Source organism: Nasonia vitripennis (genome assembly GCF_009193385.2).
Source record: "Nasonia vitripennis strain AsymCx chromosome 3 unlocalized genomic scaffold, Nvit_psr_1.1 chr3_random0011, whole genome shotgun sequence".
Classification (NCBI taxonomy): Eukaryota; Metazoa; Arthropoda; class Insecta; order Hymenoptera; family Pteromalidae; genus Nasonia; species Nasonia vitripennis.
Window position 1 is genome coordinate 221,322 of NW_022279631.1, and position 26,544 is coordinate 247,865.

The window sequence follows — 26,544 nt, forward strand, 5'->3', positions numbered from 1 at the left end:
TCGAACACGCACAGTACAAGATGGTGAACAAAGGGGAGCAGTTTTGCAAGCAAGTAGGGATAATGGACGTTTAAGTTTACGAGTTTTGGCACGGCGATTCAGTGAGTGTTGTGAGTGGTGTGAGCTTCATGCACAACATTTTCGCGACAAATCTATTTGTTACTTTTCTATAAGCTGTAGCTGCTCGTATCACGCTTTAAAAAACACAAACAAGTAATAGTTTTTATCCCAAGTTACCTTTCTATCCTTTCTGCAAGGCTCTAGAAACGTGTAGTGCATCTTGTTTGAAAGCCTACCCTGATTTTCTATGAGTAATAATTGATAACTCATCGTAGCTACGATCCCTGGCATCGCGAGAGAAACGCTTTTCTTAAAGAACGACAAAAAACTAACTTGTTTTCACTAGGCTACTTTCAGAACATATACAGAATTTTTTCTATGATAATACATCGCTGCTGCAACGCCCTTACAGGGAAAGCTAGTCTTTTCTGAAAGTCAGCGTGATACGCGCTGCTAGACCTTTTTTCGATGATCATAAGTCTATAGTTTGTAGAATGACTTTTAAGCTATGATTTCAGAATTGTAGTTTCGCGAATTATCGTTTCAGCACTTTTATCAGCTTTGAAGAGATTTGTACCTTGTATTTTTGTAAATGTTAAGAATTGTAAGTCGAAGCGTTTGGATCCGAATTTGTCGATAGTTTTAGTTCGATGAAGTTGTCTCAGTTAGAATCTTTATGTAAATCAATCATTTAAATTTCTTTTATTTTCTATTAGATATGTCAAAAGATTTTATAAGAAGGATACTGAGGTCATCAAATCGTCCAAACCAACAAAAGTACACAAAATCATGCCAAACGATGGAGAACGGCGTATTAGATACTGTGAATTTGGAATTCAGCGTTTAAATGAAAATCTTGATTTTTTTAGAAGAGTTTGTTTTACAGACGAATCCACTTTTACTAACAATGGCTCAATCAACAAACAAACCACCAGAATGTGGGTAGAGGAAAATCCACATTGGTACATTGAAAACGATGGACAAAATCGTTGGAAGGTAAGCCTTCGCAGCCGTTATTATTATGCATGTATTTCTCATCAATGTACGTTAACATTTTCTAAAATCACAGGTACAAGTGTGGATTGGAATTGTAGGAGATCGTCTAGTAGGTCCAATTTTCTACAATGAAAATTTGGCAGCCAGATTTTATAGACGTCTCCTAAGACGCGTAGATGGTTTACTAGATGACAATCAAGTTGCTCGTAACCGAATGTGGTGGCAAATGGATGACGCACCTCCTCATAATGGGGCACATATAACAAAATTTTTAAATGTAAGGTTAAACGTTGGATAGGGCTGAATTCACCTACGGTGCCTTTTTCAGCTCGGTCACCTGATTTGACTATTTTAGATTATTATTTTTTTGGTAATCTGAAAAGAATAGTTTATAGAGAAGTACGCTAAAAGTTGTAAAAATACATATGTGTGTAACATTATATATATAATACATTAATTACACTATTATTTGTAAAATTGCAGCAAACAACAACAGCTGAAAATATGCGGCAGTGGATTAGAAATGCATGCAGGTCGATACGTTATTTGGAGCTACGGAAAGCACGTCGTCAGCTTATAAGAAGATTTCGGCTATGTATTTAAAACGAAGGTGGACAGTTCCAGCATAAAATAAGTATAGTAATGCTTAGCCGTTCTCTCGTTCTCGATCTTCGAGTGGTGTACGTGGGCTCGGACATGCTCGCACGCGCTGCAAAGTTGCAACTTTACAATTAACGGCACGCTCAAGCGCAGTAGTGTGCTGAGGGCGCTTTTGCATGCACTGCCGCCCGAAATCAACTGTATTTGGAGCGTCAAGAGCTCCCTGGGGGACCGCATCTGGTTCTACTTTACCTCCTATTCTCAGGTCGGAGCCGCAGCCCGCCTTCGGCGGTAGTGCCGTCCTCGTGGTTAACCTGGAACCTTAGAACTATTAGCAGCCACCGCCGTTTTCGCCCTAACCTATCTACGCATTCACCCACAGGTTCTCCTCGTTATCGTCGTCGTTGTCGGCTGCATCAGCAGCAGCGCTGCTGCAGCTCTGGTACCGACGCAAGGGCGCAGTTCACGTGTACCATGACCTCGACTGGATCCTCGACCTACGTCAACCCAGTCACCGGACCGGGCATATGTGCCGGGCATCCATTATTAGTTTACAAAAATAGTATAAGTAATTGTTAGTTGAGTAAACTGAAAACTTCTTGACACCCACGCTGTACAGGAACAGGATAATAAACCGTCATTGGATCGTGCCGTTTTGATAGAATCGTGGTTTTTATTATATCCATTTTCATTTAGAATTTTGCAATTGCTACAGGATTTCTTGAGATCATACTGAGGATGTTTCTCGGTAAATCGCCGTTAACGTTATGGTACCTCGTCTTCAAATACTTCCAGAAGCATTCAAGTTGTCCAGCTAAAAATTAGTATCGTAAGAGGTTTTAGTGTGCTTAGCTTTAAACTAGGTTAATAAGCAAATTACATACTTGTAACCATCACCATTCCTGTCTCGTCTTGCCTGTCATTAATGTAGTTTCTAGCATCATTGAAGAGAGATCTTCGCTCAAATGGATCTATTTCAGCCAATGCAGCGATCCTATCCTGTTCCCTTCTCAAGAATTCCAAAAAAGTATTGCCATAATGTTTTTTCGCCTCTTCGTAAACGTGAAGAAAGATGTCTCGTTAATTTCAAAATCTAAAAATTAAGAAAAGTATATCACGGAGGTTATACTTGGTTTCTATGCTAGAAGATTAAAAAATAAACAATATTACCTGCGGGATAGATCATTTTTAATTTCTTTCGAGTCAACTTTTATTTAACCTCAATCACGTCTTGGTCTTGCGCCCTTGCTCATCAGAAGTTATTGCTACCTTCTTATATTTCAAAACAAAGATAAACGCGTAACTAGCGCTTCATTTCATTGCAGTATTCTTACGAGGAGGATTTAATTTTGGGATATTTAAGGGGATGCATTGTGGGATACTTTATCAGTTTCATTGCAGGATACTTAAGGAGAGGGTTTAATTTTGGTAGATTTTTTGGGATACTTTTTTTGGGTTTCATTTTGGGATACTTTTTTTGGGTTTTATTTTGGGATACTTCATTGGTTTAATTGTAGGATACTTAAAGGGAGGGTTTAATTTTGGGATATTTATGAGGATACTTTAAGGGTTTTATTTTAAAATATTAATGTGGATACCTTAACGCTTTCATTTTGGGATACTTTATGGGTTTAATTGTAGGATACTTAAAGAGAGGGCTCAATTTTAGGATGCATAATCGAATTATTTGCAGAACACCGACTTTTTTTATAACTGGCTGCTGTGTGAGAGTATAGTAGAGTCGGGTTTCCGAACTTTCGACACGCTGACTAAAATCTATCCCTCGTTTTGATTCAATTATGACCTGGGATCGCAGCCGGCCTGTTGTAATTTCGATTTTCGTTAATAAAAGGTTGCGCGCTTGCGTAAAAGCGCGTGTATTATAATGCAGACGGTTTATGATGTGACTTCTAACGCTCCGCGGATCTTTTTCTCGTGAAATTTGAGGTGGGCGAATTTGGGCTCTGAATTTTTCCGGTTTTGTTATGCCTGTTCGAAACCTTGGATTTTTTTACGCGAGCAAATTCTCGGAGCGTTTGAAAAGTGAAAATAATGAGCGAGCGTTAGACACTATACAGGAAAAAAAAATCATGACCCTTTACGACAAGGTCTTCTTTATAGTTATCGCCGTAAAACGTACGTGGCTACGCGTACAGCTATGCCGAATTACAGGCTATAGAAACCGATGACTTTTGTTCATAGAGTATAATCTCGTGCTGCGTGGAAACGGGCATTTGGAATAGAAGAAACCTTGAGCGCGCAAATATCGATGCGAGCGATTAAACTTCATTAGTCGGTCGCTTATGAGGCAAAAAAATTATCTATCGCTGCACCGTTACATCAGACTTTGGCGAATACGCATACTTTCAAAAATAGCATTGCTGTACACGCAATCAAACGAAGCTTCGTAACAGGAAACCCGGATTACCCACGAGAGGTTTAATTTCGGGATAAATAACGGGATAGTGGGCCCCAAGTTTCATACAAAAATTCACCAGCAAATTAAAGGGAGCTGAGCTATAGCGAGAAATAAAATGTAAAACGTAAACTTATAAATCTAAGTACCCTACCCGCTCCGACTTTTATACAAAAATACATTGACAAGTTATAGCATCTTCTTGAATGGCATTATACGAGTTAACAAGTTTGTGAATCACTTTCTGAGGTAGCATTATCTTAAAGCGTGCAAACTATGTGCAATAATAAAGCGCGTCCATGGATAGAAATCGCTATCTGTGGATATGAGTATTCACCCCATTGACTTATGCGTTCAGAATACGGCGCCATGTTCAGATTACAGATACAAAATAAACGATAATCATTTTTGGTGTGCCTATCTTGTTGTCTATTTTGAATTAACCTGATTGCTGTGAAAAATTGCTTACTCTACAGGCATTTTAGTAAATCAGTTATGTATTTTTTATTTTTATGGGAAACTGATACCCCATTATAGAGTATTGTAAAGAAGAAAAATACACGTACGAAAGGAGAAAAAGTAGAAGCTAAGTGGTATGGAAAATGGTATCCGGAAGAGGTTATAAAAAGCAGTGGTAAGTATCATTGCAATTTACTTATATATCATCAATTAAGACATTTAAAATAATTTACAATAACATTATTATAATGTTTTAGATAATAAAATGTATTTGGAGTCATGAGATATTCTGACTGACGGTACCATAGTCAATTCCGATCAAAATAAAAAAATGCAAAAATTGCTTGAAACCTCAACTTTGACCAGCTAGAACTCAAAACCAAATGAAGAAATCGCGCTGAAATGTTTTTTAGGAGTCAGGTACAACATATAGAACATATATATCTAAAAAAACTTTCGAAAGTAAAAGGCTAGACGAGTTTGATATATTCCCGAACGAAATTACAGATAGAAAAGAACTGCGATTAATCAAACAAAGTCAAGTTTATTCTATTTAATTGAAATGAAGCAAGGAACAACTCTTAAGATAATTACTACGTAACTTGTCATGCCCGATCGAACGTCATACAAACACCATAAGTACAATGAAACGGGCATGACAAGTTACGTAGTAATTATCTTAAGAGTTGTTCCTTGCTTCATTTCAATTAAATAGAATAAACTTGACTTTGTTTGATTAATCGCAGTTCTTTTCTATCTGTAATTTCGTTGCGAAATATATCAAACTCGACTAGCTTGTTACTTTTTAAAAGTTAATTTTTTTTTTATAGATTTTAATCTATTTTAGTAGATTATTTGAGTATTTCATATTCGTCATAAAAATAAAATTTAAGCATCTTTAGCACCTTTCGACTATGGCTTTTTAGGCACGACCACGACACGGAAGTGCCTTATAGTTTTGTCATCGAATAATGTGTGAGATGCGATATCTCACGCAATTTTCGACCAATCAAGCTGAAATTTTGGGGAGAGTCTCATCTTGCACAAACCTAAGAAATAATTTTTTTCATCCCGATTGTCTACGTTTTTGTTAAAATGCGGGCACAATTTGTTCAATTTTTGCGTGTTTTTTTAATACAAATTTTGGTGTTACACGATTATCTCTAAGAGATTTTATCAATCGAGCTAAAAATTTGTGTGCAAACTTATCTTGTAATAGTTAAGTGCCAAATTTATTCTGGGCTTGATCCTGCATGCATACGCAAAATGCGGTCACATCCAAAAATATCTAAAAACGGTTTTTGGCTCTAACTCGAATTCTATGCATTCTACAAAAAAAAGTTATTGAGAAAAGTTGTGGATCTCAAAGAAATACAACTTTTTTTATTCACACTTAAGCGTGAAAATGCTTTTAATTCGAGTTAACAGGCCAAAATCGATTTTTTTATAGCAATAAACCAGTATTCATCATAAAACTTTGAGGCTATACATTATACATTAAAACCTTAAATATAAAAGTTGTAGGTATTTTAAAAACGCAACTTTCTACCATAACAAACATTTTTTCAAAACGCTTATACATAAACAACAACCCTAGAAACGATTTTTGGCACATATAATTGAATAACAATTTAGGTGTGACACGCCCTATCTGGCCCAAAAGCTTTAATTGATTGCCTAACGCTTGCAGAAAGCGCAAGCATCAGGCAATATCTAGGCGAGCGCGCAGCACGAGCGTTAGCGGTCGTGCCTTACACGCAACACGCGAAGCGTTTTGCACGCCCTGCAAGGCAAAAACTATGGGGATTTAGGGGCGAAAACGATCATCTTCGCTCCTCTTGATTTCCGATTCTCAAATTATTGTAGGCTTGTTCTACCTTATAGGGAGCGAAAATAGATTAATTTATAATGTATCATGACCAGGGACTCTTGCTCTACATTTTATCTGACGCTCGGAAAACCCTATTTTCGGTCCACTTTATAGGTGCCGAAAATGGTCTTTTTTATGCACGTGTTATAAAAAATCATTTAAACGAAATTTTAGATAATACGTGAGTATGTTTCGTTTCCCCACTCTTTACGCCAACGCTCTAGGCCACAGCTGAGCAGTCAACAGCAGCAGAACATCGGCAGCGGGCGCGTAGTTTTGAATAAGCGAAACTAGAAGGTCTGACGCAGCGACGCACAGTGGAAAAGTTTGGTATATTTATGGACAAAACTCTTGTTACCAAAGAATTATTAAAAAATTGTAACAATTTTTCAGTAAAAATACTTGAAAATAATTGTACTTTACGTAGGACTCGCGGAAATTTCGATATCTTGCGACCGCTAAATATGACCTATCACATAGAGCCAAAACACATAAATCACGGTTTTTCAAATGGTTCAAGAAGTATGGTTCAAGAAACTTGAAATTTCTACAATTTCTACTTATAGTATATATGTTTTTAAGTACTGAACAAATTTTTGCAAGGATTGCATGAAAATCATGGATCCCAAAGCTTTTTGTCGGAAAATATAAGGTTTCGTGATTTGGCATAAAATGACTTGTCATCTTTTATGGTTCAAGAAATCGAAATTTCCGCAATTTCTACGTAAAGTACAACTATTTTCGAGTATTTCTTTAAAAAACATGATGGGATTTGTTGAGAATTTCGCTGTCTCCAGGGTTTTGTCCAAAAATAGATACATATTCGAAAAAACAAGATATACGTGTTTTTGCTCTACGTAATAGGTCATATTTACCAGTTACATAAGATTGAAATTTCCGCAATTCCTACGTAAAGTACAACTATTTTTGAGTATTTCTATCAAAAAATTGTAACGATTTGTTAAGATCTCTCTTATAACAAGTTTGGACCATAAATATATAAAAATTTTCCACTGTGCGACGGCGCAGTATGAGCCAAAAGTTCCATTGTTATTTTGCCCAAAAATCAGTTGATTCTATGTCAAAAATGCTCAAAAGCTTTTTTTTAAATTTGAAGTATTAAACTTTGTTCATGTTGAATAAATAAAAACATTTACCATTCATTTTTTGTCTTTAGTCGAAACCTAGTGCGCAAGAGATATTCGCAAGTAAACCCATTATTTATTGTTTTTTTTTTTGCAATTTTTCATTAAATAATTTATAAAAATGACTCAAAATTCAGGTATGTTCCTCTTTTTTATTTCAAAATATGAGTGCAAAATTTGAGAAAATATAAGAATTAAGTAAAAAAATAAAAAATTTTTGGTAGAACTCCACCTTAACTCGTTTTGATTCATATTCGATTACTGAAATCGTCTCAGACTGATCTGGCGATGTACATAATTTGGTTATAATTTTACTCGGTTAATTAAACTTTTTCGGCGTTTAACACTCTCTCACTAGTTACACACACATACACACGTGGGTTCATCCATCACAGCTCGCGAGCGCGCAAAGAGCCCACGTGCGCTTCCGCACGTGCTTATTTCTGTCAGGACCGCCAAGTGACTCGCACGTTTCGGCATTCTTACGTCTTCTCTGCGCATTGTCAAGGTAAATCAGTGAATTAGCCATTCCAAGTGCGATCACTGTTCACTTTGTTCTTCTGCCATAGTGTAATTTGCATCTTGTGCGGCAAAATCGCGACCGTGTTCGTGTGTGTGCACTTCGTCAACATCCCTTGTTGCCCGAGCGCCAAGTGTCTGGATCTTTGAAACGTCGACGTGCGCTTGGTGCAGGTTGCGGACCACTGGACTTTCTCCTCAGGCCCGGCTTGTCAGACCATCAGGAGACAGCGAGAATCTGCGGCAGCGTGCAACGAGTGGGTGACTCGGCTGATTATTTTATTCTATTTTCTATTCAACTTTTATAAATAATAAATGGAATGCTTGGGAAATTTTAGACAAATTGGCGTGTGCGTTGGAAGCGGTATTTTCTTGAACCATAGTCATAGAGGAGAGGGCTTAGGCGAACCGAAGGGCCTGAACGAAGGTGCGTAGGAGGAGAGCTGCAAAAATTCGGCGTTAGTGAGAGAAAGCTCAGATATAACGGCTTCTCTCATTGTGTTTTATTTTCGTGATTCCAACCATCAAATTTTTGTGTAAGTTTCAACGAGAAGCCAGCCAACTACAGCCAGCGAGAAAAAAGAGGAAGTAATTTTAAAATTTGCTATCATATCTTACTCAAACATCCTACAACCTATTGCTAGGATAAATGAACCTAGCAACACCGGGACATTTATCCCTTTCTTACAATTTAGAGTTTAGATCAAATTAAAACCGGATCATTGTCTGAAAGTTTTTTTCCTTTTCTTTTATCTTGTTCACTATTTAACAACAATCAAAGCACCCAGCTATTGCACGAAAGTGCAGGCTAAAGGTGTAATTAATAACAGGGCACGTCGCATCATTGGATGTAACATTTATCGACATTTCCGCTTTAAAGGGCAAGGACAGACTGAGCAATAAAAGCTACGTATACACAAAGTCGCACACGTGAAGATAGAATTGAGTGATAGAACATTTTTGTGTATGCATAATCGTGTGTGTGTTTGTGTTTTTATTTATGTGGCGTAGGCAGAGCCAGCTCTGCACAAGTGGCCCTCCGACACCGGAACCGTATAGGTACCTTTATTAAACAATACTTCCATGGGACCTGTTAATTAGCCTAGTTGGCTTTTTCTTTGAGCTTTAATATTTCCATATATTCCTCATCCACCAAGGTGATAAGGGGTTCAGGGTTAAATTCTTCTCTTTCTTTTTGCATCAACCCCGTCTTCTTGTTGCTATGCTCTCAATGCTGTTACATCTAGCACTTTGCCTGCTATTGCCATCTTTAAGGCTGTTCTTTTTTTTTTCTTTGCCATGTCCAGGGCGCGCCTGAACATAATGCAGCCGCCGAAGCCAGCTACATGTTTGCAGTCCTTTTACCTTCGTCCATCCTCTTTGCAGAGAAAGCAGCTGGGTTCCATCCGGCACTCAGCTATGCGGTGATCGGCTCCTCCACACTTATAGGAGAGGGTCGACTCATCTGCTCCATTGCACTCATCCTTCCAGTGTCCGAAGCCTAGGCACTTGTGGCAACACACTACCTTTACATGCTTCCTGATCCTGCAACATACAAAGCCCACGCTGATGTGTCCTATCTCCAGGAGCTCCTCGGCCTCTCTCTCGCCGAGTATTACTATGGCCATTCTGAGGCCTCGCGTGTTAGGCCGTAATAGAGTCACCCTCTTGCCATTCTCGTATTGCGTGCCACATTTCGTAATAATCAACGTCACCTATATAGCGTTCATCTTTACGCTCTTCTTCCTCTTGCTTTTCTATTAACTGGGTTAGCAGAACTTTAAGTTGTTTAGCCCGTTCTGTAGTGCGTTTTACGTCCTTTGGTGCAGATTGGCAACCCTCGATAAGTTCATCCACTTTTTTCTCTAGCTTTGTTATATACTCCTCTTCTTCCTTGCGAACTTTTATGTCAGGTTGATGAGCTGCTGTCCATGCTCTTAGTGCTGGCAACGCTCGCCAAACTTTCCATACTGCTCGTTCTTAGTCCAAGAGATTTTCCTCCTAGTTGAAGCTCTGGCACCTTTAAAAGGGACGCACTCTTTTTCTCTATCTTCTCTAGCTCTTTCAACGCCTTTGCGAGACCCGTTTTAATCGGCCCGTGCACGTTGGTTCTACCCTCGGCGTACTTGATTGTTTCCGTGATTGTATCCTTTAGGGCCATCAATAGGTTATCTTGTTTTCCTGGTTGGGGGGTTGGGATCTCCTATGTCAATAATTCTGACGCTTTTAGTGTATTCTTTTTATTCTTTGTTCTCATTTTTTCCCTCCTTGTCTCCTCTACGCACGTGCGCTGTTTAAGCTGTTCTGCCGTTCCCCGGTCACTCACGATATCTTCTGCCTTCCATCCGGGGCATTCTTCGCCAGTCATGGTGGCCTCGGCAAGCCCCCTCCCCTGACTGCAATAGGGCCCTGTTCCCGGCACTACTACGGCCAAGACGATTGTCGCCGGTTGATAGGGCAGTCATATCCTGTTGGCTAGACGGGCCTGGGCCTCTGTACTATCCGGCAGCCTCAAAGCGCCAGCAACCAGGTTTTTGAGCTATACACTCCATGCTCAATCTTAAGAGCCCAGCCCGGGAAACCTAGCAGGGCGCAAGCGGCTGAGAGAGACGACAGTCAGGCCGCCCGGTCACACGGCGCACTGTAGCTCAGGCACCTCAGGATCGCAATTCCTGTGGAACATGCAGACCGAATTCCGCAGCTCAGCCTTTAAGGTCGCAGGAAACAGTCCTCCAGTCGCTCACAAGGTGACCTTTGTACTGCCCTGCTTGCTCGGGCAGTCCGGGAACGCCAACTCCCGTAGGGAGCGAACTCCCTAGACTTTTTTTGTATGTGGCGTAGGCACAGTAAGCTCTGCACAAGTGTCCCTCCGGCACCCGATCCCCACAGGTACCATCGTTGAACAATACTTTCATGGGGCCCGTTAACTAGCCTTTTTTGGCTTCTCCTTTGAAGTTTGACACTTCCATAAATCCCCCATACACCAAGGTAATTAGAGGTTCAGGATCAAAGTCGTCTTCTTCATTCTGCATCGTTCTGCCGTCTTCTTCGTGCAGCATCGTCCGGACATCCTTTGGACAGTCTCATCTTGCCCTTTTTTTCGCCGTATCCAGGGCACGCCTGAACACGCTGCAGCTGCCCGATCCAGCCATGTGCTTATAGCCGTTCTCTTTCGGGCCAGCCTCTTCGCAGAGGAAGCAACTTAGTTCGGTCTGATATTATGCAAGACGGTGGTCAGCTTCCCCGCACTTAAATCAAAGGTTTGATCTATCCGCGTTCTTGCACTTATCCTTCCTGTGTCCGAAGCCTAGACATCTGTAAGACGTGCACTACCTTTACTTTTCTGTGATCCTGCAGCTTACAAGGCCAACGCGAACGTGTCCTATTCTAAGCAACTTGTTGGCCTGCCCTTTGGCTAAAATGACTATGGCCATCCTTAGGCCACTCATATTGGGTTTTAGAAGGGACACCTTTCTACTATTGTCCTGGTTTCCGAGTGCCTTTACTATCGCCGTTCTCACTTCATCAACTGTTGCCTCCGAATCTATGTCTGGTATCTGCAGGGTCCATTGACGTTCTTCCTTTCTGACTTCTCCCACGCCTTGTACTGCTTTCTCTACCTCCGCAGCAAAAGCCTACCTACCAGACCCTCTTTCTAGTTTGAGAAAGATGTCTCCGCTTCTGGTTTGTTTAACTCCCAGTACTGTCGTTTCACTGGTATCTGGGTTTACCTCCTTCCGTAGCTTCTCTAGAACTTGCACGTACATCTTGTTTTGTCCCACCTTCACTAGTAGCCCTTCTGGCAGATTGCTCTTATTGGGTCTCCTTTTCTCTGCTGGCTGTGATGCGCTGTGAGTGGTTTCCGGCATAGGGTTCTCACGGTTCATCCTTTTTTCTCTGTTCGTTGTTTCTTTCTAACTTGCTTTCCTCTGCCGTCTTTCTCTTCTGGGCTGCTAGTCGGGCTACTTCTCGGCCTCTTAGCCCCTGCGCTTGAAAGTACAGCATTTCTTATGAGATATATTTTCTTATTATCTTCTTCTTCGTGCCTCTCCCTTAACTAGGTCACCAAATTTTTTAGTTTTTGAGCCCGTTTTGCGATGCCTTCTATGCTCGTTGGTATGGACTGACAATCTACGATTAGGTCATCTACTTCCTTTTCTAGCTTCGTAATGTGTTCCTCTTCTTCCTTATCCGCCTTTATTGCTTACTGCCTGTAATCTGCCATTTATTGAGCTGACGTATTAGTGCCCGTGTTTCTCGCACTGGCCTCACTTGCCAAACTATCCATACTGTTCGTTCTTGATCCTATATATTCTCCTCCCAGGCGAAGCTCTGGTACCTTTAAGAGGGACATACCTTTCCTCTCTATATTGCCTAGCTCTCTCAACGTGTTCGCGAGGCCTGTCTTAATCGGACCATGCACGTTGCTCCTACCCTCTGCGTACTCAATTGTTCCGGTGATTATACCCTTTAAAATCTTGAGGTCTTCTCTTTGGCTCTTTTCCACAACCTTGTAAATTTGGCCAGCCCTGGAGCCTGCGCCAGCCACCGGGGCTTTCACCTGATCGAAACCTTTGGCGGGATTCGGCTCTGTGGCCTTACCCGCTTGAGGAAATGTTGTTTTTAACTCACTCATCATGTTTGATTTCTTTTTGGGGTTTCTTCCCCTATCTTGTATCCTAGGAAGGAGCTTTTTAACAAAGTGCTAACATCCGGGCCAGATGCCTCTTGGTTATTTTAACGAGGTTGATACTCCTACCCCTCCTCCTTCCCCGCCGCTTGTACAGCAGGGCCCCGGGCTTAGAACCGGCAAAGCAAACTCCCTGGATGTGTGTGTATATATATATATATATATATATATATATATATATATATACATTAAAATAGCTCATAAAAGGTATATATATACGAAGTTGGACACATCTTAAATGTTTTCATTTTAAAAAATCTATTATTTTCACAACTGATTGAGCATTAGCAAGACCACCGGCATATTTTGATACATGTTATTGTGTCCAATAAATATGCCTGATAATTGACACTATTAAAATTATCTTTTTTTAAAACCGTAATTTTGAGTTTATGCTACTGTTTTATAAAGTTTAGAAATACAAATAAAAAAAATTGAATTACATGTTTTTTTTTTAATTTTTTAACTATATCTGTTTCTTTAAAGAATATTATAACATAAAATTTACAATATTTAAAAATGTAAACTATCACATAATTAAAAATTCAAATCCTAAAAAGTGTATTTTGAATGTACTCGTTTACAATGTACAACTAAGTCCACTTCGAAATACAACTAAGCGAGCGTCAGCGAATGAGGTGACTATTGCTAGTATTATATTATGAAAGGGTCTCCATTTCTTCTGCGCTTTTCTGGTTCTCCGATCTTCCGAATTTCAGACCCGTCTCGCAGATCACCGAAGTCAACCCTTACGAAAATAATGTGCAGAGATATCTGCACAAAATTCGGATCGTATCCTTCTAATTTCCAGAATATTCTTAAAAGAAAACAAATAATACAATAAGTACCTATTGTTTTTTAATTCTGAATTCTGGACAGGTAACCTTATTCGGATTAATTGACATGTTTTTGTTTTATGGCCATTTTTTGAAATTATGCCTTCTTTAAAAAATTGCAGAGGGCCAGGATTTTCGTAAAGTTCTTCCTATCCAGTTGCAAATGAAGCACAAGGCAGACTTCGTACACCTGCGGGCCCGTATTTCTACAGTGCGCGTCGTGTCTGCCTTAGAAAGACTCTGACGAAGGTGTTACCACTTTTACTCTCTAGCGCGCGTCTCATTCTCGCACCCGAACTGCATCTCCTCAATGTATTCAGCCCACGTAACCGATTTTGAAACCCTTATATATCAATTTATCCTTGAAAGGAAAACATTCATTAGTATTTTCTACTGAGTAAATTAACCGTGGCGTCACCACTAGATGCAACGACTTGATGGTACACCACGATAAGCAACATCACAACACAACATACTACTAGCAGACGCGATAGACGTGCTCACGTATTCATGGGCCGGTTCCTTGGAGTAACATACTTATAAAGTTCGTTGGAGTGCGGTTTTTCTCTTATACTTTGTCTTGATGATATATACGAGAGACTGAAATTTCTATATAATAACGCAAAATTCGCTCAATTTCTCGTCTAACTTTGTACACTTTTCTTTGACTCTCTTCAATAGGAAATGAATTGTCTCACAATATTGCCTACTTTAAATTCTACCTCTTGTTTGTCCCCATAAAAGATCTAAGCCTGTTTTTCCCAGAATGAATCAACATACTTCACAACCAGGTCACAAAGAGTGTGAAGACGTTTAACCCGATCCACCCACACGACTGCTCGATTTTCGGCTCTTTCTTCACTTGCTTTCTAAGGCTGTTTACCAGCTCTAGGTAGCGTCCATCATTTGCATAGCTGTTGATTCTAAGTATGATATTCTTTCCCCACGGAGGTTACAATCATAGTTTTTTGCTTTCTTCCTAAGAAAGCCTTGTAATTTTGGGAGTTCGTGCAAAAATATGTAAGAATTGTATTTTGATGCATTTTTATTCGGAAAATAGTGTTTTTGGAAAATGTCCGTACGGATGAATGTGTGTGTGTATTCATTTGTATACATCTCTATCTTAGCTTCTACTCAGTAGATTTTAATCCACCAAGTCTCATATTCTTTTTTTACTATAATATAATGGGAAAACAGTCCATTTTTACATTTTGTAGACCCATTTTTTTATAGCAATTTTTCAGTTATGAGATTTCATTTTTTTCCAATAAAACTATTGAAAAATATGATACAATTAAATTGCTTAGTATGTATATGAAAGGAAATAAAATTACCTTTTTTTCACTGCGGAGAATATATATTATCGTTCTTCGTTCTTTTATTATACATCATGAAGTGCAATTTTTTAAAACTTAATTACGCGTATACCTAGAAAGTAGGTTGTGTGTTGAAATATAAGTAGGGCAGTAAAATTTCGTTTGAATTATTTATAAGCGATAAGAAATTCTAAAATTCGGACTAAATAAGATTTTGTAATAAATAAAAAGGTAACAAAAATGAGATTATCAAATGAGTGATAATAGATAATATATAAAACGCTGTTCGTGAAAATCCAGCATTAATAAAGGACATAGTAATCCCTAATATCCAAAACCCATTCACAAAAAATAAGAAAATAATTCGATCGTCGCCGACAAATAGCGGATGGATAAAAGATAGTCAGCAAGTACTATTATCTGATATAAATAATTAAAAGCTAGAAGATAGCCAACAAATAGTAACACTCGATACAGATCAGCAAAGTAAACAGAATCTAGAAATACAAGAAATTTTGAAAGAAAATAAGGACTTGAAGCAGGAAGATACAACACCAGGGCGAACTACGAGAGCAATCAAAAAGCAAATCAAGCAGCATAATAAAAATCGTCTAAGCCTAAGTATACCGCTAACACTTGTAAAACAAAAAGAATTCGAGACAGTAGAAAAGCCAAATCATTCAATATTTTCACCTATAACACCAGCCACAGCGATTCCAATAGGCCTAGACAGAACAGTTAATAATACCAAATTTCTACAAGGAGTTGATGATACATCGTTAATAGATATAGAAGGTATTAGTGACTAGCCTAGCTTAAAGAGGGCAACTCTTGCTCAGGTGCATCTTACGCTGATAGTTTTGGATCCTGGAATAAGGTATTTGTTCATGAAAATAACGTTAATTCAAAATAGTGCTAAGGTTAGTTTAAAAAATGATAAATTAAGCTCAGGAACGGTGTGTAAATTTTCTGAAAAAAATTGTATAGATATGGAAGGAGGACACACGTTTTGGGAAGTTTTACCGCAAGGGGAATGTTTAAGAAACACTTTTGATATTCTTTTCAAAGGGATGGCAACAAAATATTTTAGCGATACTAATCATGAATTTGTTTACGCACTAAATTCAAATGAAGTAACGTTCGCTTTAGCTATTAAGGATAAAATTATGCGTTGTAATAGAGTATTTATACGTACAGAACATCCAAAATTACTAATCATAGAAAAGAGTAGTTATTTAAATGCGTATCATTTTCAAAACGATAAACTTAGTAATATAAATAGCGTAAACTTAGATTTATTTACATATGTTAATTCGAAATTTGTATATGTAGAAAAGCATTTAGGGAAGCAGCTAAATAATTTATATTTTAATTTCATAACGGAAAAATGTGAAAGTGAAAGAAAGGTAATCCAAAATTCCTTAGCCATAGCCTCTCTTTCCCCGGATGAATTTGCCTATAGTATTATGAAAAAAACCTGGATACATAGCAAGAATTGCAGGAGAAGTGGTACATTTAATAAAATGTGTACCAAAAACAGTAAAAATTATGCATCTAAAGAAATGCTACAATCAATTGGCAATAACATTATAGTGATTTTATATAATAGATTTCTTTTATAGTGGTGTTAATGTAAATAAAGATATACTAGCCTTAGATTGTGTCTGAATTTTCGGTATTGTGATTTTACTTGAATAGGTATTTGCATGTGGTGGGCGTGAAGGAATAGGTGGTGGCATTGGGGCGGATATTGGAACGGTAATCTTTATTTCTTGTAATTCTGTCTCTTCATAAATTCTGTTCTTCTTTTTATTCGTATGAATCTGCTCTTTTATGCTGCTTATATTTTCCAGTGTTGTCAATAAATGCGTTACTGAGCTGAAAATGGCTCCACATAGATGTATTGACCATCCAAAAATCGTGTGTAACGTGTAGCCTCTAATAATGGTATCGATGATCAGTTTTCCAATATACAGGATTAAAAGTATCATGATAAACACAGATGAAAATGACCCACACGTGATCAGTTTTTCAATAAGCATATGCCATATACGTTTGGCTAAATTTCTTATTGTATTTTCCGAAAATATGTTTGCAGATGTTTCCTCTCCTGCCATTTCTCTAGCAATCGAATTTAAAAGTGATGACTTCTCTATTGGAAACATTAATTGCTGTTGTAATTGGCCCAACTCTTCTTGAGAATATACTCCACTCGTTGCCAGTGTTTCGACTCAAATGTCCATCCAATCTTCGTGTTTGGTTTCAAAATATGAGGTGATACTGTTTTAGTCGGTGTTGGTGTGAATTTTATCCATTCACCCAAAATTCTGTAGTATGTAGGTACTATTGAGTTACAATTTACTTGAACTCTCTTCTTCACCAGAATATGCGTTTTTGGCGTTAAGAACCAGGTTTCATTTCCTGATAAAACTGCCAGTCTATGTGGAGCCATTTTCAGCTCAGTAACGCATTTATTGACAACACTGGAAAATACAAGCAGCATAAAAGAGCAGATTCATACGAATAAAAAGAAGAACAGAGTTTATGAAGAGACAGAATTACAAGAAATAAAGATTACCGTTCCAATATCCACCCCAATGTCACCACCTATTCCTTCACGCCCACCACATGCAAATACCTATTCAAGTAAAATCACAATACCGAAAATTCAGACACAATCTAAGGCTAGTATATCTTTATTTTCATTAACACCACTATAAAAGAAATCTATTATATAAAATCCCTATAATGTTATTCTACGTATACAACAACATAGGTATAGAAAATTTATATTTTTTATGAAAATTGTTAGTTTATAGATATTTGAGACTAATGTTAAAACTCCGATTCTATTATTCTGCATATACAATGTATTGATAGAGTAAATTTGTATTAAAATCAACTGATGTTTTTAATGAATGTTATGTAAAATGATATCTATAAGATTTTTAAATATGTAAATAAAATTCCAGCTTATTTAGTAATTTAAATATAAAACAGTAAAAATGAAAACATTTCATGATTTTAAACAATAATAAGTAATAAAAAAAAACTATTCTTGAAATTTTTAAGTAAATAAATTGGAATTTTTAAGTGAAAAATAAAATATTGTTAAAATATGTTAGAATTTTAAGGATCAAAATTATTTGTAAACCGCTAGTTAATTTTAGTTTTATGTAATATTACAATAAAGTTGCCATTGTACCAATGGGCAATCGGCTAGTTGTGGGGGTGTGACGTCCTGCGACGTATTGCATTTAAACAATATCAGCGGAATCGTTACGAAGCCGAAAACTGACGACTCAGATTAATAAGTAGATCAGCGAGGTTAATGAGTATCTCCTGTATACGCCGAGCGACCAGTTGTAATTATACACTCGATCAGGTCTCTTGTACGACGCTCCTATCCGTCTACAAGACTTATTCGGGCTTAAGTCGCGATTCCGATACCTATAGAGCTTTATCTTGAATAAATCGTGAAAGTCAATCAACTACAAGTGTTTTTCTATTGAATATATCCATCCTGGATAAGCCTGACTACAGCACAGCAGCAGAGTTTCCAACCCAAGCAGTTAAACCCCAAGTAAGTAAAATTCAATAATTAATTATAGATCGGAATTGTGACTTAACAATAGCTTGTGCGGCCAACTTCACGGTCCTACCACACTGGAGAAAAAAGTAGAGATACTGTTTTGAGCATTCGTGATATATGACATCGCTTATTATGAAATGAAACGGCTTTATTACAAATATTTTTGTTGGAAATCATAGTTTAGCTCACAAAACATACCGATAAGACAAAAAAACTAACGAACAGTAACGATAAGCATTTTTTTCTGTATCATGAAAAATCCAACACCAATATAGAAGTAAATAGTGTCACGGGCGCCGCAGCTTCGTCTGCTTCTCAAACTCGCTTTCGTGGCGCTACCGCGCCACTTGATTTGATTTTGTTTCGTAAAACTACTTGATAGTACAATTTTTTTAGGGTTCAAACATATTTTAATTATAAGTTTTTTTTATTAATAACAATAGTATTAGTAATATTCATCAATTCATGCTAATCACTTACTTTTTGTACTTATAAGAAATTTTTACAAGCATTAAAAATTTTACACTTATAATATTCATTAATAAAGATTAGTTACTTACTTCATTTGTTTAACAATAGTACTTTTTCCAGATTCACCAGCACCTGCAAATAATTAATTAAAATATGAACTTAGTTTATGATATTATTGTGTGTTGAAACAAATGATTATTTTTTGTACTGTTACGTCCTGCGACGTATTGCAGTTGAGCAATATTGCGAAGCCGAAAACTCAAAATCGATGAGTCAGAATAATATGTAGAACAGCGAAGTTGATGAGTATACTCTGTATACTCCGCGCGATCAGTTGTGTTTGTACACTTAACCTGGACTCTTTGGACGACGCTCCTATCCGTCGCTACCAAAGAGCTACCAGTCTTAAGCCGCGATTGCGATCGTGAGAATCAGCCAACTACAATTGTCCTTTATTCGAATACACCCATCTTGTATAAGCCTGACTACAGCACAGCAGCAGCGATTCAGCCCAAGCAGTTAAACGCAAGTAAGTAAGGATAAATAAATAAAAGATCGAATTTGCGACTTAACAGTACATCTATTTTAAAATTTAACTGCATTAAGAATATGCAAGTTCCTAAAAGACTTGAGTCAAGTCGAGTAAAGTTTGTTTGTCAAGTTTGAGTAGAGTTCTCAAATATACGGAGCTGCACGAATTTCTTAAGTCAGAACGGGCTTTTTGAGCAACTATTTTTTTAGTTCTTACGATCTTATTCTTGAATTTTATCGACATAGATAGACATATATTTCACACTATTCCTATTACACCTTAATTAAACCTTAACCTTAAGCATCTTAGTTTCCAACCAAATTTACCGCATCGTGGGTCGAATTACATTTTCGATACAGTGTGCGTAAAATATACTTTTACGCACGTTCCGCGTGCGTTCAAGCACATTTTCCGCCCCTGTATCAAAAAATAACGTTCGATACACGTGCGAAAAGTTGATTTTACACTCGCTTCGCTCGGGCCTCCCACTCGTGTAGAATCAACTTTTGCGTACTTGTATCGAAATATACTATTGTTTTAACAGAAATATAGTGAAAGTCTTTCTCACGAGAGACTATGATTCCCTGCTTTATTTTAAACAAACCATTGTTCTTGTGTATTTTTTTGCATTTAGCAATAACTGTATTAAATTATTGAAAATTTGTTTATTGGGTAAGCATAGCTTGCATATTTTAGTTTTTTATTTTTAAATTGAGATCGATGACGAATTGAATGTCTTATTTTAAATAATCATAGAGACGACCACCGGAGGACTCAACAAGAAAACGGGGGGCAAAAAAGAAGAGCCCCTCGCCAACCGTCAGTTCCGCCGAACAATCCACTAAGTCGTGCGACCGAGCCACGGCCTAGGTGTCCTAGGACAAGATAGTACCGAAGTTAAAGAAGTTACAGACAGTCATCCATGAAATGCGGGTCTTAAGGGCCGATACACTCCGCCAATTCAACAGCTACCAGTAAAAAGCGGGTAATGAACCTCAACCCGACGCCTATATCTAGACTATACGCGTGCAGGACCATCGGGAGGAACGTGCGTCTATTAGAATGACCTGCACGGCCTGGGAGATTTGTCGCCGTAAAAAGTAGCAACAGAATAAAGAGTTGCACCAGAGGCTCCTTACTCTGCGCTTAAGGATTAAATTAGATTAATTATTCTCTAATAGCCAGATTTACCTCGCTTGCTCGGTTATATATACTTTTTCACCACACCTGCACGATTTCCGCGTTTTTTTAACCTAAAATTAGGGGCTAAGGTTGTAGTTTTTTGACCGATGGGAGAAGAAAAATTTTTCGGGAGTTAAAACTCCCGGGATGCGAGAGGAAAAGAGTTTTATTCACCACTGAACTATAATAGCCACTTTATTCCCCGAGAAGTGGGACTAAAGTAGCATTTTATCCCCTCATATTTTGTTTCCCGCAAAGAACTTTATTCCTGTAAAATGCGAGAAATAAATTGTTTATTCCCGCAAAATGCGGGAATAAAGTAAATTGGCGGGAAATAAACTGTTTATACCCGCAAAATTTTGGAAATTTTTAAAATTTGAAAAAATGTTAAAAAGTTGAAAAATTTATTTATTTTGTATAAATTATCAAAATGATTGTTATTTTGTTATATTATATACTAGGGGGGGGTACCCCTCTGCTCGCTTCGCTCGCCAACCCCGTAATTTCAATTTTCGTTTTTAATTGTATAATTTTATAATTTCTAAATCTTCTTATTACGATTTTGATTGTTCAACTTGTTGTTTTATCTTTCTTTTTTATGCGAGTTTGCCTACCTAACACCCTCTACAAGTGGAACCTGGTCAGGATTCGTGTCCCTGCCTGCAAACGTTTTCCTTTCCTTTTCGTGGTAGTCCAAATTAATAATTGAAAACTTACCTTGCGTCTATTAGTTGAAGACGTTCCTAGATGGCTTACTCTTCCTTCTTATATTTTCCTCTTTTCTTATTTTGGAAACTTCGAGTGAGTGGTTTTGACAGATTTAAAATGGCAAAAGGCTATGGTCCAACTGATTATGTATTTTTTTCCAAAGAAATTTTGTACACAAGTGATTAAATCTCTTAGATTGAATCTTGGAAACAAGCGCTATTGAATCTAACTAAAACCGAATCTAAATCTCTGAATAAAATCTGAATGTAACTTTGAAATCCATCGGTCCGCCGGCTTCTGTGCCCGATCACGGAGTGAGAAAGCAGCGTGGCTTGAGGGCGCTCGGAAGTTGTTCCGGACCTCCCACGCTGCCGCCAGCTTACTTCCCTTCAGCCACGTTACAATGTCGACGCTTGTTGCACTCATTAGGCCTTACGGGGCCTGGCAACTAGTTGCGCGCCGAAACTGCAACGTAGCTCAGCACGTGCGCCTCTAGCCGTCGGCGGGAAAGTTGTTTGGATCAGCGAGATTCTTGGCCACTTGATACTTTTGTGGCCTTGAGTCTCGCTGTACCTTTATACGCGTGGAACTTTCTTGAAGCCACACTTGAAATCATTATTTCAAATGTAGATTCAGAAAGTTGTCACGTAACACATTCCACAATGATTAATTTTTTTATTGAACTCGCTTTGCTCGCCAACCCCCAATTTTAAAATCGGTAGTAATTTATAAGTTGAAAATATTTCTACTGCAGTTCTAATTTTAATTGTATTCGATATTCGAAAATCTTTTATGTTTAAACTCGCAGTGGTTACCTATAATATAATGCATAGTAACCGTATTAACAACACATAACAACAAATTCTTGGCAGCTTTGTATTCACGTCGCGTCCAAAATTTGGTTACGTTTGAGTTAAATTCGAAGTTTTACTCCCGATTTTTTAATGCTATATGCACAAATAGTTTGATTATTCCTATAAAACTGAATTCAAAATTAAATCGCGAGTTTTTATGTATAAATTATTGTGCGGGATACTAAATCCAGGCTGCAATCATTTGAAAGAGAGAAGGAGAGAGAGAAATAGGAAAAAAGAGATAAAGAGAACCATACTCAACATTGAAAGTTAAGTATTTTCGATCTATAAAAATTTTAAAATAGTAGATAGACAGAATATTCAATAAACAGAATGTGCCACAATGTGAAATAGAAAAAAAAAATCCTTGGAGATGGCAATTGCTTATTTCGTTGCTTTTCGTATTTTTTGTTTAATACGGAAGAAATTCATATGAAAATTAAAGCCTAAATTGTAAATCATGTTTATAAGAATTGGGAATACTTTGAGCCATTTGTTGTAGGCGACGAATCTTTAAAATTTACTGATAGAACTACTTGTGAAATGCATATGCCAATGAATTGTACGTACGGCAGTGACGTTGAAATTACATTTGTTCGCCTATATTCTGTTGTATTTCAGTTTCTAGTAAAAACTTCATTAATCCTATATATTACGGTCGCGATTCGATTACTTATAATGAGTTGAATTTATTTTTATATGATCCTATAGACACAGGACATTATGACATACAAAATTATAACAATTTAAATTATTGGACTAATTATAAAAAAATTCCTATAAAAGTTACTATTATACAAACCGTGATGCTTTAAAATTAAAAAGAGTTGAAATTGATAATTCAAACACTGATTATCGAAAAAAGAAAAGGGAAGGTGACTTAATTGAAAATATGAGTAAAACCCGTTTAATAAAAAAAAATCGGAAAAAAGACAGAGTAGAAAAGATGAGTTCTTATTCTTTAGATAAAAAAAGACAAAAAGATGCAGTCAACAACAAGAGCGAAGTCAGATTACAAAAGAAAAGGCCTAAGGATATTGTTGAAAATATGACTGATAATAGATTAGCGAAAAAAGGTGCAAGGATGTAGTTCAGAACATGACGGACGACAGATTAGAGAAAAAGGCGCAAAGATGTAGTTCAGAAAATGATGGACGATAGATTAGAGAAAAAAGGTGCAAAGACGTAGTTCAGAATATGACGGACGATAGATTAGATAAAAAGAGATGCAAAGATATTGTGGAAATTATGACTGAGATTAGATTACAGAAAAAAAGGTTTAAGGATAAAAAGGGCAAATAAACTATTTTCATTAAAACTTTCTTACTTAGACTTTGGTGAAATGGATTACGTCTGTCCTTATTGTAATGCTTCTTACAGGTCCGTAGAGTTTTCTAAAAAAAGTTGTTGTCATAATGGTAAAGTAAAATTACCACCGCTTGGTGAATATGATGATAGTTTGAAAGAATTATTATAAGTCTAATAAACATTGAAGAAAAACACATAATAAATGTGAAAATATAAATGTAAAACTTATATAAAGAGTAATAAATGTTAGTAATGATATTTAAGAAAAACACATTGTTGATGTTTATTAACAAAATATTAAAAAAAACGCACTAACAGCATACTCCACTAAATTTACAGTATGTTCATGGCAGTACCCCTTGGGTGGTGTGGAAATCTGTCAGTACTTTCTGAATTGCATATTTAGTATTAATAGATAATATTTAATCATAGCATATTATATCCAAATGGGGCATTGGCGAGCGGAGCAGAAAAAGGTAAAATATGTATCATGGGACGCCCGAATAAGGGGAAGTTATAATGAAGGCAAGCCAAAATAAGAAGGATGCTTATTGAGGGGGCGCCAGAATGAGGGGGAGCTAATAACCTAAAATGAGGGGGAGCCAAAAACAGTAAAATTACGTAAAAATCGTTCATTATTAACCCAATAACAAAAGTTGGGTTAAAAATAACGTGAAAAAAGGCATGATTCTAACCCAATAACCCAAATTAAGGGAGAGCTGATTTCTCAAACGGCGGCGGCGACGAAGATTTTTTATTAATATAGAAAGATGAAATAAGTATAATAGAATAAATAGAAAATAATAACAAACGTATATTTTGATTAAAATTCCGATAGCTGAGTATGTCCCACTTTTGAAGAAATAAAGTGGCTACATACTTCAGTCGTAAATAAAGCACTATATGCAACATGACAGTAAAGTCGATTATTCGCTTCACTCGGGCAGTAAACCTTCGCCCGCGGTAATAATCAACGACTTTCAATAGATAAAAAAATCACTCAAATAAAGAGTGCAATAAAATGTGACGGACCCCGGGCTTCAACTAAGATAGGATCACGGCCGCGGCCGCCCCCAATATTGCTCTCTCTCTCTCTCTCTCTCTCGCTCTCTCTCTCTCTCTCTCTCTCTCTCTCTCTCTCTCTCTCTCTCTCTCTCTCTCTCTCTCTCTCCCTCTGTCTCACAAGAATAAATCATGCTTATCGCACTTTGTAACACTGTTACTCCAACACGCTGCGTCCAAGCCTGCTTTTCTTGTAGATACTTGCATGAACTTTATTGCAACCTTTGATGTGGCCATCAACATTCTTTAAAAAATCGAAAATTAAGATTGTGTCCGCTTTATGTGCGACATACTATATATATATTCGACAGCTTATCGTGCGGCCGCGAAGATGCTGCACGTCACCTCCAGGAGGTTGATTTTCCGGTCGGCGATCCCTCGGTGGTGGCCAGGCGATAGCAAGCGGACGTTAGCCGCTGGTGCAGCCCTATCACGCGTACGTTGGCCTGCCAAATGCTCGCTACAAATGCGTGGTGCGCCCGGAGCACCACGCTTTTCTCCGCGTATCCGTGGGTAACCAGACGGCTGGGGTAATTGAGAATTCTACAAAGAAAGGAGCACTCACGTGTAAGTTCAATAGAATGAAAGTATATTGTCTGAATCTGAGTGAACTACAAAATGATACAAATTCTCGTAGACGACGCCTGCGCGGTTTCTCAGGCCGGGCTGACGATTCGGTGGCGATTCGTATAGCCAAACTAACTATATAATATATATATATATTATATATATATATATATATATATATATAGTTATTTTGGTTATTTGTACAGCAGGGCCCCGGGCTTAGAACTGGCAAAGCAAACTCCCTGGATGTGTGTGTATATATATATATATATATATATATATATATATATATAGTTATTTTGGTTATACTCCAAAATTGTGCTGAAAACCCAAAAATTGCCAAAATTAACATCTTTAGCTTCCTACCATTTTGGTAAAAAGTAATAAGTAATTTAAAAATCTGAAAAAATTCAGGTGCATTGGAAACTTTTTATGAAACATATTTACCGTGGGTTGAAGAAGAAAAAAGTTTTTCATCTTTGATTTGACAGAGAACCACTCATATATATATATATATGTGTGTGTGTGTGTGTGTGTGTGTGCTAGTATGTTATACCTATCTTATAAGCTATTTAAACCTGAAGATTGGTGAAAATAAGAGTTCGAACCGTACTACGACCACTAAAAAATTCATGGAGATACCTTTTTATAGTGCAAAATTCCTGTATGGGTCCTAGAATCGCAGAGACCCTGTATCTTTGGCTAAAAATGAAGATATCAATAAATTTGTGCTAAAATGATAAGAATTTATATATCAAGCCTGTGGCAAAGCTTATGAATTGCTTGGAGTATTCCTAAATAAATCACAGAGGTAGCAAACATCAAAATAAAGAAAGTCACCGTAGGAGAAAATTGTTTCTTACTGTCTATTATTGACTAAAAATTTAAAGCTTAGTGATCAATTATTTAAATACACGTTTGCAATAAGAGTGCGTTCACAGTGACAAAATTACCTAGGTAAAAGAGATGTATTAAAAAATGAAAAAAATAACGTAAGAATGAAAAAAAATACTATCCGCGTATAAAGCGTAATGAAAGTTTTTATACTGTAGTTGACTTCGATGAAAGTAGTTGGCGCCGAGGGTACGCCACTCAGAAACCCTCGAACGACCCACGACATATGGCAATCGAAAAATAAAAAAAAAACCCAAAACCGAATAAATATAGTATTTAATTAGCCAACGTCGAGACTTTTCGGGAGCTCGATCGAGGCTATAATCCTCGAATTAGTTAGAGTTTTCTCGAGGTTAACCCCGAAGCTCAAATCTCACAAGAAAGGTACCCAACCCGAACTCACCGATTTTGATGATTTTCATATATGTTGTAGAACATAAAAAAATAAGAGACACGTATTTTTTTTT

General features: G+C 37.4%; 1 protein-coding gene across 6 annotated transcripts in view; it reads right to left on the minus strand.

The window, feature by feature from the left end:
* Gnao (guanine nucleotide-binding protein G(o) subunit alpha) overlaps positions 1-26,544 on the minus strand; it is a 376,676-nt gene that overhangs the window by 198,623 nt on the left and 151,509 nt on the right. For all 6 annotated transcript variants that reach the window (XM_032601865.1, XM_032601868.1, XM_032601867.1 and 3 more), the window contains 1 exon segment: positions 19,060-19,102. In XM_032601865.1, coding sequence (XP_032457756.1) covers positions 19,060-19,102 — 43 coding nt within the window.